This window comes from Rhynchophorus ferrugineus, unplaced genomic scaffold, assembly GCF_030347505.1.
Source record: "Rhynchophorus ferrugineus isolate W39M unplaced genomic scaffold, kcgeb_rfMv2 rfM1, whole genome shotgun sequence".
Taxonomy (NCBI): Eukaryota; Metazoa; Arthropoda; class Insecta; order Coleoptera; family Curculionidae; genus Rhynchophorus; species Rhynchophorus ferrugineus.
The window spans coordinates 51,814,267-51,829,440 of record NW_027472580.1 but is presented as its reverse complement, the minus strand read 5'-3'; the positions used below and the strand labels follow the sequence as shown (position 1 = coordinate 51,829,440).

The window sequence follows — 15,174 nt, the reverse complement described above, 5'->3', positions numbered from 1 at the left end:
ATATACTATATGAAGTTAAGGAATATTTGTAAAAATATAGATTACCAATGCTTACCAAAATTGCTATATACGCGATGTCATGAGATATTGCCAAATATATATTAAAATTCATGATACCAATATTACAATTATGACCCAAAATTTATTAATCAAAAAGGAATGTGATAAAGCTAAATTGTATATATATATTATGGAGAAGCAGCGAAAAGTTGAGGAACTTTGTTTGAGATAATCTAATTTATAGTATTCAATTTAAATAATTTAAATATACGTATAAAGTTTTTATAAAGGTATTATAAAATAAAACAAGACTTTTCTCACCTTTCCATGGTTTCAGTATAATTAATTGACTACTGAGAAAATGTTATTTTTTAATCATAATAACTAAACATATCTGTGCAGTTACAAGATATTTTGCTAAAAATCTTAATTTCTATGTATTTTTTCAGATTTCATATAAAATATTGAATAAGTATATGTTATTTACGATATTACTTGAAGATTTGGAGGAAAATTCAACAACACCTTTTATTGATATGCTTTACTGGTCGCCAATGTACTTATCAACTATAGTATTGCGACTTTTGGATAAAACCATTTTAAGGTATACTATGAACTGAATTGATATATGATATAGTTTATAGGTATATTTAAAACCGTCTTTAAAATGTAGATTTTCAGGCTTCAGTCCGAAATCCAATCGAATTATTTTTTCAAAAATGCCAATTTGCTAGTCAATCCCGGTCATCTGTGTGATGATGATTTTAATATTGAAGCTGGAAACGTCAAAAACTATATGGTTCGACTCTTTGATGAATCATTAGTTGCTGATAAAGGTATTTAATAGTTTTCATTGTCGATTTTAAGCATGCTATTTATTAAGCAATTATAAACAGCAATAAAATAAATATATTAAATCATATTTTGTTAGTGTTTTGTTGTGACTTTAATATATATGGAGGAACACTAAGAACTGAATAGTAATGTTTTTTTTATTTAAAATATATAAACCGCTTACAATTTTATTTGAAATTTGTCGAAACTAGGGATGCAGAAAAAAAATCGATATATCGATATTTTCTGAAAAAAATATCGATATTTTTGGACGATATATCAATATATCCATATTTTCTTTAGCCGATATTTTTCGATATTAATTCAAAATAAATTATGTTAAATAATTTTTTTTTTTAAAAACCTTAAAAATTGGTAATTAATTTTAAATGTTTGGTGGGTTTTGGTTTTTAATTTTAAAGGTAACATTTTTAAAAATATTTAGAAAAAATGTATATTATAGTATTATAATACTATATAAAAATAGATATATTTCACTATTTTTATTTTATCTTAAAAATATAATTTTTTTATAAAAAATATATTTTTTGTAGTAAAATATCGTTAATTTTTATACTGATTACAAAAAATATATCGATATTTTTTTTCTCCAATATATCGATATTTTTTAAAATATCGATATATCGAAATATCGATATTTTTTTCTTTGGCCAACACCCCTAGTCAACTGGTATACTGTACCATTTCCTTGCTTACTAGATTACCTAGAACATATTATTATATTATTGTAGTGTATTTTTACTTTGCCAGTATGTATGTGAAGATTATTACAAATCCCTTCTTTTTCATTGTCACTACGAATGTTCCAAACATTATTGTTTTCTTATTTTTGTACAACTTTAGGGTCTTAATATATTAATAAAATACTTCATTTTTATCAAAATCTATATAAGTATTATATAATAGTTAAAATACTTCAGGGAATAAAAGCTTCAAAATAACAGATCTAATAATACAAAATATTTACTATGATGTTGTAATGTTGATATTTCTGGTACAGAATCTCCATAACGCTTATCAAGCCACTGTTAACTTTAAACGCATCATTTTCTACCATCAAAAACAATGTTTAGTCAACATACGCGTGTAAGGTGAAAAGTTCTTTCATTCATTTCATCGTGTTCTCTCAAGTAATTTATTTACACATATACTTACAATTGACATCTTGCATGTTTTTCGGTAAATCTTATAAACATGAACATCGTGCCGCCATAGAACTGTTCATTTTGGATAGATTAATGCTTCTGAAGTTGGAAAAACTTTAGGGAGACTATGTTCATTCCATGCCAACTGTCTAATCGTGGACAGCTGCATTTTAGACGTGGTCAAACATCCCTCAAAGATGGCTCAGGTGAAGGACGGTCCAAAACAACAACTGCATGGTGAGTCAAGGTGAGTGTACGAGACATCAGTGAGACGCACAAAGGACTAGGAATATGAAAGCTTTGCACAAGAAGGGTGTCGCATTTTTCGAATGCCAACCATAGGCAAATACGTATTTTCGCAGCAACATTTGGTTCAATTCAGTAAGGGCCCGACTGAATTATGGTGAAATGTGTGTGGTGATACTAAATGCTAGAAATGAAACAGCAGACGAATCAGTGTGTGAAAACCGCACTGATAATGCAAAGTGTATTTTAGGATCTATTAATTTATTCATTGTGTCAATTCTTCTGATTTGCCATCTCATATTATATGTGCCCAAACTTGTTTTTGGTTTCATCCCCAAAATATAGTTTTCAGGAAGGGCAGCCTTCTAGATTCTTACTTCAAGGAAGGAATGACTTAGCTGGAGAAACGCTGGACCAAGTGTTAATATATGGGAAAAATCATTTTGTACCTAAAAATCGATGAATTTCATTGTATTACCGAGAACTTTTCACTTGGCCACCGTATTAAATTTACGGGTTTCTTGAAAAAATAGTTTTACGAAAACGACTATAACTTGCAAAATTTTAGTCAGAAATTAAATGGATCTGTGAACAATTCGCGTTGAACATTAACATTCTTTGACCGTGTATTATTGTATTATTGAATTATAAATAAAACAATTAAGCAATAATACCCTACAGAAAATACAATGTACAAAACATGACTTATATATTATAAATAAAAGGTAATTTATATACAAAACAACACTTTTTGTTGTAAAAATTTAATTTACAATTCAATAAGTTTACTATCGTCACATAATTTGATTTTAAAACTGTTGGGTATTTATATATATTATCTAATGTAATGTTTTACAGCAGTATTGACAATAACATTTTTATTTTTAGATAATGAAGACTTAATTAGCCTTCTTGTATCACAAGAAACTGAAGTAAAACTTCTGTACAGATGGAAAAGTCTTGTGGATGGTCTTCTGCCTCCACCGGGAACAAGAAGCAAAAGATTATTCTTCGCTGGGTCAAGAAATAGGCGAGAAATTGCCCATACTCAATATACCGCTAGACAATTAGAGTATATCGGTATGGTGCTTCAAAGCATGCTTAAAGTTCAACAGCGAGTTATTAAAGTATTACCTCCTTCATATTATGATGTTTTATTAAAATACTGTAATCTATTTGTAATTTTAGCCGTATCAGAACATATCCACAGAATCAGTCAAACATGAAGACAAAAACGATGAAACAAGTCCATTGGAGGACATAATATTTATATTGGTAACAATTCTGGAGCAAGCTAGAGACCAATATTTAATTAACGAAACTAATCCCACTATATCGAAAAACCAACAAAAAATAAGAACGTCGTATGATGCCTGTGTTTCTAAGTTGATCGAGATAATTAGATGCGACAAGGAACTATTACTAATGAACAACATTGACCTTGAAGATGATTTAACATTAGTTAAGATCATTTTAAAGTGGCTGTATAAAGCGATGGATCACAACAAAAAATATCTTGGGCTTATTCTAAGACCATTCCTGAGTACGATTTTTCTGACCAGTCATCATATATCTTATCATTTGGAATTAATCAAAGAACGACTGAGGAATGACGAGATCGAATCCTTGGGATTGTTTTCCAAACTGGTGAACACGGGAAGTATCACTCCGGCTCAGGGTTTGGTGGATTCGGTAAACAAAAATTGGATCTGGGCGAAAGACATGTTAGGAATGGTTGAACAAAATACCTTGAGACTGTTTTTTATTGAGGAGAGAGGCAAAGTTTATAGGCATATATTGTCGCTTCCATCGGATAGTAGCCGGAATGCGGATGAGGTTGGTGCAAGTAGAACTTGGACCGACAAAGAGAAAAAGCGAAGGGCCGTTAGAAGAAGAACAACTTTACCAGCTAGGAATTATTTTAGTTCCCTGTTGTATGATCGTAAGTGAAATGTTATTTTGGATAAGCTTTGTTGTTTTAGACTTATGGAATTGGGGCCGAGTTTATTGGCTAAAATTAGACGTCTCGCAATAGTTACGAATTGCATCTTGTGGGTGGGAGAGCTTTTCCTTTTTAAGATAATACCTGTCATGGTTAAGTTATTAACCAGGATGTCCTTGTTGGTCCTTGGAGTGGTTTGGTTAGGTATTTAGCAGGTTAGACCTCCAATGTTGCTGACAATTGGTCGAAGAAGGTTAAAAAATTTATTGCATTTTGAAACTCCGTATAGCCTGATGGTAATGAATCTCGACTAATTCCTCGAATATTATTAATCTTTATTCTAAACCATATTTCACTTCCCAATTATATTCCTTTAGAAAAATGGTAGTAGTTTTTTAGACCATTGGGTCGTTTTCAGCTTTTGGATGCAATCTGGTTTGTTCGGTACGATTATAATATTTTACGATTCTCTTTTAACAAGTTACTTAAAAAGTCCCCGACCTGACACATAGATGGCACTACTAGAATTAAGTCCATATATTTTTTAGTTAGTCATAATCCCATAAAGATGCGTGTATAAATTTGACAGCTGTCGGATCATTAGTTTGTAAATTATAGCATTTTGAGTAAAGAAACTTTTGTTATTATAAAAAGGAATATCGTGCGTTAATAAAATATTGCTTTTTGAAGGGAAAAAATACTGTTTAAGCAAAAACTTGGCCTGATGTCGAGTTTTCGGACACTGCCCCAGGAAAATCAACCATCAAGCATTGGCATGCTAAGTTTAGACGTGGTGAAATGAGCACCGAAGACGGTGAACGCAATGGACGCCCAAAAGAGGTTGTTACGGATGAAAACATATTACAAACAAAAAAATTCACAAAATGATTTTGAATGACCGTAAATTGAAATTGAATGAAATAGCAGACAATCTAAATATATCAACTGAACGTGTACATTATATCATTCACGAATATTTGGGTATGAGAAAGCTGTGTGCAAAGTGGGTGCCGCGCGAGCTCACTTTTGACCAATAATAACGACGAGTTGATGATTCGGAGCAGTGTTTGAAGATGATCGAGCGTAATCAACTCGAGTTTTTGCATCGATATGTGACAATGGATGAAACCATGTCATCCGAGTGGACTACATACGATAAATCCGCTCCAAAGCGTGGGAAAACGCAACAGTCAGCTGGCAAGGTTATGTCGTCTGTATTTTGGGATGCGCATGGAATAATTTTCATTGACTACCTTGAAACAGGAAGGACCATCAACAGCGACTATTACGTAGCGTTTTTGGACCGTTTGAAAGACGAAATCGCCGAAAAACGGCCGCATTTGAAGAAAAAAAAGTGCTGCTTCATCAAGACAATGCACCAATGTGCCATAAGTCAGTGAAAACGATGGCAAAAATCCATGAATTGGGCTTCAAATTGCTTCCTCATCCACCGTATTCTCCAGATCTGACCCCAGCGACTATTTCCTATTCTCAGATCTCAAAAGAATGCTCGCTGGGAAGACATTTTCATCGAATGAAGAGGTGATTGCCGAAACTGAGGCCTATTTTGAAGCAAAGGACAAATCGTACTACAAAAATGGCATCGAAAAGTTGGAGGGTCGTTATAATCAGTGTATCACCCTCGAAGGGAATTATGTTGAATAAATAAAAACTAATTTTGGCAAAAAATGTGTTTTACTATGGTAGGCCGGGGACTTATTAATTGACCTGTTATCGTTATCCTCATTCTCCTTAAGATTGTGGAGTGCTTCTATGTACTACAGTTTATACTTATCTGATTATATCCGATGTACTTTTCTGATAATTTTGGATCGGTGAGAGTCGGGATGTTTTAATCATCGAATATATAATTTTGTTTACAAGAACAAAGTTCTAAAGATTTTATTACTTATTCCGAAGTAACTCTTTCTAGTATATTCCATAATATAATTCCATCCTAACAAGATGGAGATTTTAGAAAATAATTGACATTCGTTTTTTGATCACGAAAATTATTTCTTTAATTAATTTTAGGGAAAATTGTCGCGGAATAAGTTTGGCTTTTTGAGAATTAAAACGGTTTTTAACTGAAAATAATTCGGGATAATCAAAAATGATAAATCAAAATCTCAAAGTAGCATTAAGATGGAATATGTAATGATTGTGTAGTGTTGTCTATTTTTAGTCAGTAAACGTGGGTCCAATCGGAAGGTCGATATTATTTTTTGCTTGTGTCGAGATTTTGTTGTTGTTGTTGCTTTTTTTAAATATAGATCCAATCATTATGGTAGTTGTGTGTTCAAAATATCCCTCTACAGTTGCTATTATCACTTCGCCATATACTTTTGTTTAATGAAAATGCAGGAACTAATTTTTTAGGGTGTTAAGGTACTTGATACTAGAGCGAGATATTTAAAACAATTCATAATAATCCATTCGTTTTAGCTGTCGGACATATGGACCTATGGATATTGAAACTAGACTAAATTTATCTAATAATAATCTTCCCCTAATTTCAATTCAGTATTCAATAGATGCAAGATGCACAAACGTATTTTAGATTATGATAATTAGGTTATTTATGTAGTTTTAATCTGATGAAAGTACTATGTCTGCTTTACACAAGTTGAATAATTTCATTTTTATTATCCATCGATTTTACTACATTTTATTAATTATTAACTCATCATATCTTCATCATATTTAATTTTTTTTCACTTTGATCATATTTTTGTTGTAGATCTAAAAGATGGGCGATCAGAAATACCTCAGCATGATGTTTTAAAAATGAATAGTCCTTTGACAGCAATTATCAATAAAAAATTGCGACGTGGGCAACATAGAGGTTCAGGAGATATATTCAGATGCATGGAATCTATGCAAAAATTAAATGTTAGTTTTTAGTAATAATTAAATTCTACTAAATCAAGTCACTTTTAATATTTTTCTCACTGATCATTTATTAACACAATCCTTCTTCATTCATGTATTCTATTTACATACTTTCTATAACCAAACTAACCATGCTTTAATTTATAGAAGTAACTTCGGAAACATTATCTTTATGTTTCCAATAGAATTCTTTTTTCAACATTTTCATGTATTCTATTTACATACTTTCTATAACCAAACTAACCATGCTTTAATTTATAGAAGTAACTTCGGAAACATTACCTTTATGTTTCCAATAGAATTCTTTTTTCAACAAACAAGTTGTCACCCTAATATTTCTCATTTCACTTGTAATTTCGAAATAGTCACCCATTTTACTCTGAATCTTTTGGAATATTAGGCGATGAATATTTCTAATTCCTTCTTGTGATTGTCTGTAGGTAATAATATAAAATTTGCTAAAAAACAACTATCACTCACACCTGTTGTTGATATACTATTGTCCAACGTTATTATTTAAGTAAAAGAATCTTTTGATACTATGGCAAATCGATATTATAACAAAGACTGTGTCATTTATATGTATATTCTTATACACTGAGTTAACAACAGGATGATTTAGTAGATTTCGCTAGAAAAATAGAAAACTGGAAGATTTAAGTTAATTAATAAGTGCTTGTATGTATCTTTATTATTATTTTTTACTCTGACAAGGTATTTATTGACAAAAATTGGCAGCATATATATTAATCAAAATATTCAATCCATCACCTACAAATTTTTGCCATATTTTTGGCAATATGGTAATACTGTGCTGAAGGAACGATGTTAGTTTTGGCAGTGAGCATCGATTGATTTTCGCACTTCCGCATTTTGAAACTATTTACCATCCAGTCTGCCAGCTCGGCCATGTTAGATCGATCTGAAGTGATAATAAGAAAGAGCTATGTCTGATAAGTTCGCTGAGTGCGGAGGAACTTTTCATTTGACCTGTAATAGCGTACCTTACAACCGATGTAACCTGTAATCTCATGCAATATGACGATTTTTGTCTATTACTGTTATTGCTGATATTTTTTTATTACAATACGTTAATCAGTTTCATCAAATAAAATCGTTAGACATCTACAGAACCTTCGGTTTTAGCAGCTCCTAATACACTAAACCTTGCTGATCCCATTATAAACATATCAAGAATATATGGCCATGAATATTCCCCGTCCAGTCATCATGTGAACGGCTCTTTTGGACTAACCTATTAGCTTTGGCCGAAAATGTCTTCAAATCAAACAACAAATGTAATGAATTTTGAAAATATAATTTTAAGCATTCTGTGATTGGTGTCTCCATATTGGATGTCAAAAACATCGAATTTTCACCAATAGATATCACTGAGCAAAATACATGCTATATCACCTAATACGATTGTTGCAAACATCTAAATTCTTGTGGAAAGGATTTACCTATTTTTGGTTAGGTTGGTGGGAAAGATTGGCTCATGAATTTATTTTTAGTGACGAGCATTATAAGTAGACAATAGAATTTGAACGACGATTTATCGCAACTATTAATAACCAATAATTTTCTTAGATTGTTTTTAGGATATAGTAGTGGGTTTAAAACGATGTCCACTACCGTAAATTTGTATACAATATCATGATCTTAGAGTGTCTGGTTTCAAGTCTACAAAAGCAACAACTGCTCATATAGGATTACATTAAAATGTAATTAAGACATTTTTAAATGTACTGACGTTATGTTCTGCCTTAACTATAAAACTTAAAATCCATGAACAATATGAATCATCCTAAGGTTTCAAGAATACTCAGATGATTTTCAGTACTATTTTTATTTGAATAAGATGTAAAAATTAACCACAATTTTCTTTGCTCGTATCTCGACATTTTATAGTTATATATATTTTTACAAATTAAAAAAAGAGTTTGATATGATATACTTGTAGAATTATCGGTTGTAATAGCATACATTAATTCACTTGTTATAAAAATATTAAGACGTTTCTATTCGTTCATATTATTCACGGTCATATATAATTTTTGAATATATAATATGTGATTAGTATATTAACTTTTTTCACATAATTATTATAGGTATTTAAGGAAGCTGCCTCTGCGTTACCTAAAGAGGACCAAAACGAAATATTGGATATCATTCAAAACATTCACATGAATAAAGTGAAGAAATCGTTAAATAAAAGATGGTCCTCAACTTTACCACATAGTAGTAAAATTGTTCCACAGGATCACCAACCAATTCAAAGATACACACCTAAAGAAGAAAGTGCTGGTAAATGTAATTATTTTTTTGTAATATCCGAATATATATTAATCAATTAAGTAGGTTTACAATTATCACCCAAGGAAAAGCGGAGAACCCGAGGCATTCTTAGAGGCGATAGTTTGTTGGGAACCACTAGAGCTGCAAGGCTCAGAGAAGATAATGCCATATTTTTATTGCAGGAAAATTTTAGATTAAAGTGTTTGGTGCACAAAGCTGATTTTTTTAGAATATAAGCCACTTCTATGTATATATTTTATTTAATGTTGATAATACAGATAATGGTTTTACTTACCATATTTGTTTTTATTTATCTAATTTTAAGCGTTATAAGAAAGTAAATAATTTATTTTATCAATCCTTAGTAAAAGTTACATGCAAATACTTTTTTTATATTTAAAGTCTCCTTTTTAAACGACGGTTTATCTGGATTGGACCTATTGTTTAACGTCGGCTGCTTAACCACGGTCTTCGGCATCAAGCCTACTGAATGGCGAGTGACCAACATAGAAATCATCCCAGAAGACATCCGGTCTTACCCAGCCTGGTTACTAGCGTGATCATGTTCCTTGTCGGATTTTGCACTCGTGCCTAACAATCACAATCATAAATTTACGACCATGTCCCAGCAGGATTCGAGCCTGCGACTGTCGCAACAATAGGTGGACCGTCCTGTCGCCTTTACCACTGCGCGAACCAAGCCGGTTGCATGAATTTATTGCGAAAAATTAGTACAATTGTACAATTAGTATATATTGACCAAAATATTTTCTAAAATTTTCTACATTTTCCCATCTTTCTAAGAAAATGGCAATACCTTACGATACCGAAAAAAATAAGTTAGTTTGGAAAAGATCTAATTATTAAGTCAATTTTCGCACTTCTTTACTATTTTGAAACTGTGTGCCAGTCAAGCCATGCTACATCGATCTGATCAAGTAGTAATCACAAGACGCCATATGTGATGAGTACGATTGGTGTGGTAGAATTTCCTATTCAAGCTGCAACAGTGTATATTTCAAAGCTTTTGCTAGGCCTGGAAAAGCGTTGGTAGTCGCTACTGCTGTATTTTTTGCAATAATGCTCGTTCAATATGTTCCACTGATGCTGGAACTGACGGTGCACATGGTCTCCTGAACCAACCCATAACATTTTACGCTTGTTATTGTCGTACTAGATAGATCCATTTTTAATCGTCAGTTATAATTGCCATAGAAAACTGTTCTTTCTGTCAGATAATTAATGAAACCGCGATATTGAAATGGATCGAAAAGCCAAAGAAAGTAATTTCGTGTTGTAGCTATTTTGTCTTTTTTTACATCATAGAAACGCTTAATTATTAATTAAATGTTAACCTGTCTGAAAGCTTTTTGAGAGTTTGAGCTCAATTTTCATTCAATAGTTCTTACAATTCAATTTATTATTAGGAAGTTTAATGTAACTGGAAAATTTATCGCATTCACCATATAGTCAGGATATCTCTGAATGTCTTTTTATCTTTGCATTCTTGGCAAATAAATGTAAAACCTGAGAAAAGAGATAAACACTGAGATTTTAAGTTATTTCTAAGAACAATTTTTTTTATCATCCTGGACATGCAAAACATTACTCTGGTAAATAATCTCTGGTAAATTTTATATCAGTCCATTAATGAGACCGGATAGTGGTAAACATTTTAGTCTATGAAATTCACCGCTATCACACACATTTATCGGATTGACAAGTAGATTGGGGTGTATTGACACTATTTCGTAGTAATATCGCATTGAATCACCTCGTTCTTGAACCGTGGAATGGGGGTTATATTAGATTTGTTAACCCATCATAGTATCTGTATGAACAAATGGGATTAAATATTGATTTGTCCTGAAGAAGGTGTATACGGAGGTTTTATGATGGTATTATTGTAAACTGAGATGCGTATAGCTGTTTTTGTGATAGGTAGATCAGCAGTATACAGGAGATATAATATTGAAACCAGAATAGTGTCAAGTGGATCTCCTGAATATGTTGGATGTAGTTCAGTATTCATCAAATTGTTCAATAGTTAATTGTCCAGCTGTAAGATAATGTTTCAGTAGCTGAAAGTACGCATGAGGAAGAATAATTTTAAAATTTGCAGATTAGTGTGCCACATATTATCAAAAGTCTATGTGTATCCAAAATGCAACGGGAACAATATCTTTTAGCATTAGGTATTTATTTGATTTACCCGTCTATGAATTTGAAAAGTAGTTACGTGCTTATTACGAAAGCCAAATTGATTTTCTGGAATTATATTACTATTTTCAATTATTACATTAAGTCACTTGATGTACAATTTCTCAAAATATTTGAATATGTCCACGACTCACCCAGATTAGAGCTATGCTTGTGAGCAAAATTTTAGGTATTCCTTAACAGGTGAACATACAGATAGACTCCTCGGATTTAGCCTATGCTGAGATAAGTGTCTTGTGGACCAAAGTGGACCACCAAACTTTGGTGTGGGTGTTAGTATGTGCGCTCTGGATGGAGTATCTACTTGGTCTGGTTCTGTTTGTTGTCTAGTTATACTGTTTAATCCCCCCTGTTTGTGTTATTAATATTATTTAATTTATTATTTTATATATACCTTTTATGTTTGTTCCAGTCGCCTTTATACCAACAAAATGATGATACCTGTCAAAGCGACAAAAAGGGATTTTAACATTTAAAAAGAATATTTTATTAATTTTGTGCAAACTATGAAAAGTAGCATAATTGTAACATGTTATTTTTTATTAAGCAATATAATAGATCTACAACATTATGGAACATACAGCACGGTCATCGCGAAGAAAATGATTAATAAAAAAATGAGATGCAGAAAAAAGCGATTTTGACACCTAAGACAAAAAGCGTTCTCAACAGCCCAACAATTTAAGACAAGGATTTGAAGGCACTAATCGATGAAATGAACAATATTTAGATAAAAAAAAATAAAAATTAATTTTGTAGAAGTGTTGGAGCCTTCAACTGGTATTGATCAAATAAAACCTTTCAATTATTTCAACATCTGGATAACTAGAAAAATGTCAATAAAAAACAAATTTCCATTAAAATTATTAAGCTAAATTACATAAGTAAGATATGTAATTGAAACAAAGATATATGTAGTATAATTATAAAAATAAAATTTCCTTTAACTTTCAATGAACCTTCAAATTTTTGGATTTTATGTCTATAGCAGTTTTTCGGGAGGTCTAAATATTTATAGCACTTTCGGGTAATATTTTTGAGCTGCGTGAAGAACCAGAAACCAGAGGGAACCAAATCTGTCGTATAATTTAATAATTAAAATAATTCACCCATTTTAGCAGTGTATTATTGTGATATGTGACTAGTTTTGCGTTGTTGACTGCGTTTTATTCATGTATCTTTTTTTTTGGGAATCAGGCCTTTATCAATGTGAATACTACTTTTGACATTTTCAAAACGATGATTTTGACACCTAAGACAAAAAACATTCTCGACAACCAAAAAAACTGAAAGATCAGGATTTGAAAGCATTACTTTATGAAACCATCAATGGGGATCGCTATCGATTACAAATAATGCGTTTGAATCGAGCACTGTGCGAAAAATGACCGGAGTACGAGCAAAGACACAACAATGTTCAGCATGACAACGCTCGCACCCATGTAACAAAACTGATGAAAACCTGTTTGGAAACATAAAATGGGAAGGTTACCTTAGCCGCCGTATTCTTCAGATCTTGTTGCTTTTTAGTACTACTTGTTCGGACGAATAAGTCGTAACCTGCCTGAATCGGGCTTCACTTCTGATGGATCGATTTGTGGGGATCAATTGCTAAATTCGTAAATTGCCTGAAAGATGGGAAAAGTAGCGGCTGTCGATGGACAATACTTTGAATAGAATAAATTTTGCCGATTTTTCACAATAAGGCTTCAAATTAACAAAATCCTTTAAACCTGATTTGTAGGCCTAATAATTTACTAGTTTTGAGATAATTGTAGACAGATCTTGTTATGTCCTTATAATTTTTGAATTTGATTAACTCTCCTCACATTATAATTTTTTCAAATAATTTTGCTACCAAATATTTAGGCCTACTGTTGACAAATATATGCTCCACGAATTTATTGAACAACCCAGTAGATATTAGTGTTAAAATTTTATTGTCTCAGTAATTTAGACATTTTCAGTTGTCATTTAATATTTAACATCATGTTAGCCCAAAAGCAAAACAAATTAGAACCAAAATAAAACAACTATACTGGTTAGTCGGAAAATACTCTCAACTTGATCTAAAATCAAAGAGGTTGATTTATAAGACCATTATAAAGCCAATTTGGACCTATGGTGTGCAAATATGGGGTTGTACTAAAAATTCAAATCAACTAGTCATCCAACGCTGTCAAAACAAGGTTATTCGATTGATTACCAATGCCTATCGCTACGTAACCAACGAAGAACTGCACGATGACCTGGAAATCAAATGGATTTGCGAAGTTATCCAAGATTTTGCCTTGAAACACGGAAGAAGATTACTAAATCAAACTAATGTGGAAGCAATACAACTGCTGGACAGTGCGCAGGATGTCAGAAGATTGAAACGAACCAAACCATACAAACTTATATGAAGTGTATACCTTTGGTGTAAAATACAGCTTAAGTTATTATAATTTCATAATTGAGGAATACATATTAATGTATTTTCTCGCATTCGTCTTGCTTGTGAATTAATCCAAGTACAAATGAAATGTAGTAATAACTTAATTTATTATTAAGATTGTACTAAGCGTATTAATAAAGCGTACTAATAAATATGTTATCAAAAAACAATTAACATTGCCCTATTAGTGGAGCTACTGTTAAAACTGCACATATTCTATATATAATTATATTCGAATATTCTAATAGTGAAAACATAACAATAATATTAATCAAACGATAATAAATTTATAAAGGTGTAATAATATAATTGTGCATGTATTGTCTATTAATAAATAAGCATAATGTACAACATATTATTATAAATGCAGCGCGAAGAGTTTTACTAAAATCAGGAACATGTGTTAGCGAGAACGAACAAAACCTCTTGGATGCAGAATCAATGGAAAATCCAGCGCCGTCGCAGTGTCTCCAGCATCCCAGCGTAGCACTCGTCCTATGTGTCAAGGTGTGTCGAAAATTCCACGTTTATTAACACCTATTTTACCGATTATTAATGAAAAATAATAAGAAATCTTGCCGCTGGAAAGTTTCGGTTCTAGTGGTCTAAAATGCGGTCGTCGGACACCTAAAGCGTATCGGTCTTGCTGGTGTTGAAACGGACAAGATAAATGGAGATTGGCATATTTAAGAAGTCAAGGTCATCATGGAAAAAAGAGGGTGAGAGTGGGTTAGTAGTATAATCGGGTTTTGTGTGGGCTTTAATGAGTTAAAGTGGTGAATAAAGAAGTAAACACTGAGACTACAGCTAATGAATGTTGGTAGCTTACTGTTGTAAACACATAGGTTTTATTGAGTACGGAACCTTACAGTTATGTCGCTCTGATCATGACCTATTCGACAGAATATTACTGTTAAGGACAAGAGATAGTCAGCTGAGGTAACATAAATTTTGAGGATATCAACAAAATTTCCAAAGTAACTTAAAATAAAACCTAATGAAAGCTTTTTTAAATCAATTACTTTTATGCAAATACTTAGTAAAACTATTATCGATTGATTATTTAGTAAGTTGGTTTAGTGAGTAATTTAACTACAATTTAACCTATCTCTCGACTTCTAAAATAAATTACTTTATGT

At 31.8% G+C, this 15,174-nt stretch overlaps 2 protein-coding genes across 12 annotated transcripts in view; both read left to right on the top strand.

The window, feature by feature from the left end:
- LOC143206972 (uncharacterized) overlaps window positions 1-9,673 on the top strand; it is a 36,373-nt gene extending 26,700 nt beyond the window's left edge. For 5 of the 9 annotated variants that reach the window (XM_076419904.1, XM_076419907.1, XM_076419908.1 and 2 more), the window contains 7 exons: window positions 450-604; window positions 682-836; window positions 3,135-3,373; window positions 3,435-4,188; window positions 6,929-7,080; window positions 9,192-9,387; window positions 9,439-9,673. In XM_076419904.1, coding sequence (XP_076276019.1) covers window positions 450-604; window positions 682-836; window positions 3,135-3,373; window positions 3,435-4,188; window positions 6,929-7,080; window positions 9,192-9,387; window positions 9,439-9,614 — 1,827 coding nt within the window. In that variant the 3' untranslated portion in view covers window positions 9,615-9,673. Of the gene's footprint in view, window positions 1-449; window positions 605-681; window positions 837-3,134; window positions 3,374-3,434; window positions 4,189-6,461; window positions 6,577-6,633; window positions 6,758-6,928; window positions 7,081-9,191; window positions 9,388-9,438 lie in introns of those variants that run through there. The other 4 variants (XM_076419909.1, XM_076419910.1, XM_076393762.1 and 1 more) reach the window with 2 other exon arrangements.
- A 4,598-nt stretch (window positions 9,674-14,271) lies between these two features.
- LOC143206969 (uncharacterized) overlaps window positions 14,272-15,174 on the top strand; it is a 65,054-nt gene continuing 64,151 nt past the window's right edge. The window contains exon 1 of one of the 3 annotated variants that reach the window (XM_076419903.1): window positions 14,272-14,754. The gene's annotated coding sequence lies outside the window, so the exon portion shown is untranslated. Of the gene's footprint in view, window positions 14,765-15,174 lie in introns of all 3 variants that reach the window. The other 2 variants (XM_076419902.1, XM_076419901.1) reach the window with 2 other exon arrangements.